At 75.3% G+C, this 1,707-nt stretch overlaps 1 protein-coding gene across 1 annotated transcript; it reads right to left on the minus strand.

The window, feature by feature from the left end:
• Positions 1 to 208: 208 nt before the first annotated feature.
• AURANDRAFT_19712 (hypothetical protein) lies at positions 209 to 970 on the minus strand (the record flags this gene model as incomplete). Its single annotated transcript, XM_009035140.1, has 2 exons — positions 209 to 709; positions 767 to 970. Coding segments are annotated over 2 exons (705 nt in total), but the record flags the coding sequence as incomplete, so codon positions are not given.
• Between the last annotated feature and the right edge of the window lie 737 nt (positions 971 to 1,707).

Here is a 1,707-nt window from a genome sequence, read left to right on the forward strand (position 1 = left end):
TCGACGGGGCGCTCTACGCGTTCGCCCACGCGGCCCTCGACGCGGCGGCCGCCGGGACGACGGACGCGTAAAGGCCGATCCCAGTCCGAGAGACGACGGGTTATGTGCAGCCCTGACCGGGCTCGAACGGGGGCTCGGGCGCGCGCGGTCGACTTGGGCGCGGCGGCGGGGGACGGGGCGGTATGTGAAAACGGCGGGGGGGCGCCAGCTACCTCGGGAGCGGGACGCCCTTGTCGACGTCCATGTGGGCGATCTGGATCGTGCCGAGGACGCTCTCCGGGAGCTCGAGGAGGTGCTTGGCCTCGAGGACGTAGGAGATGTCGACGACGAGGGCCTTGGCGTAGCCGCCGCAGAGGCGGACGACGGACGCGGCGACGGCGGAGGAGGCGATGTCGATGTCGAGCTCGAGGTAGTCGGGCCCCCGGAAGTAGTGCTGCTTGAGCTTCTTGCCCAGGAGCACGGGGTTCTGGCCGACGGCGCGGCGGACGACCCAGTTCGCGTCGACGACGCGCGGCGTCATCTTGAAGCGGTCGTCGCGGAACGCGTCGTCGTCGCCGAAGAAGAAGGGCTCGGCGACGCGGCCGAGGGGCGTGGAGCCGTCCCGCAGCTTCGTCGAGTCGCGGCACGCGTAGTACATGGCGTAGGTGTAGCTCGGCGGCCCCGGCACGACGAGGGTCACGACGAAGGTGAAGGGCGGCGGCGCGCCGCCCTCGGGCGCCGCGTACGCGTCCCGCGCGACGCGCACGCGGTTCTCCGGGTGGTCGACGACGTGGAGCCCGCGCCGCGGCGCGGGCGCGCCGCCGGCCGCGTCGGCGCCCGGCGGCGGGTGCGCGCCGTCGCCGTCGCCGTGGAGCAGCAGGTCCGCCGCGACGAGCTCGAACAAAGGCGGCTCGGACGCGAAGACCTTGACGCGGTCGTCCAAATACGACGCGCCGCGGACGGCGAACGTCGACGCGCGCGGCGACGACCAGTAGCGCCGCCCGTAGGTGGGCCGCGCGTCCTGGAGCGCCCGCCCCCAGGGCCGCCAGGGCGCGTCGGCGTCATCCAACAAACCCTGGCACGTGCCGCCGCCCAAGAGCACGTAGCCGTCGCCGTCGCCGTCCGACGGCGCGCCGTCGTCCCAGGCCTTCGCCGCGGGCCCTAAACCCCGCAGATCGTCGAGCGCGCGCGCGGACACGTCGACGAACTTGGCCGCCTCGGCCTTGTCCTTGGCGACGAGGCACAGCAGCAGCGCGCGCTCGCCGATGGCCTCCAAGCGCTTCGGCGCCACGGGCCGCGCGGACGTCGCGCGGATCTCCGCTTCCAAATCGACGCCGTCCCAGCGCTCCTTGGCGCTCACGCGCAGCCGCCCGCTCAGCGACTCGGCGCAGCCCCCGGCGTAGGCCGGGCTCAGCACGAAGCCGTCGTCCGCGCGCGTCGCCGCGACGGACACCAGGTCGTCGCCGCTCCAGGGCTCCGCCTGGCGCCGCGGCAGGCAGAGCGTCGCGCCGCCGCCCGCGTCGCCGCTCAGCACGGCGCTCAGCGCGTCGAGCACCTCCTCGCGCGACGCGCGCACGGACACGGCGCACCGGAGCGTCTCCGAGGCTAAAGTAGCCGGCTGCGCGGACCGGCCCGCGCGCGCGGCCGGCGGCACGGCCCGCGCGGCCTCGGGCCCGGCGACGCAGGCCGCGATGGCCCCGCGCCAGGCCTCGGCCTGCTTGGCGGATC

Source organism: Aureococcus anophagefferens (assembly GCF_000186865.1).
Source record: "Aureococcus anophagefferens unplaced genomic scaffold AURANscaffold_2, whole genome shotgun sequence".
NCBI lineage: Eukaryota > Pelagophyceae > Pelagomonadales > Pelagomonadaceae > Aureococcus > Aureococcus anophagefferens.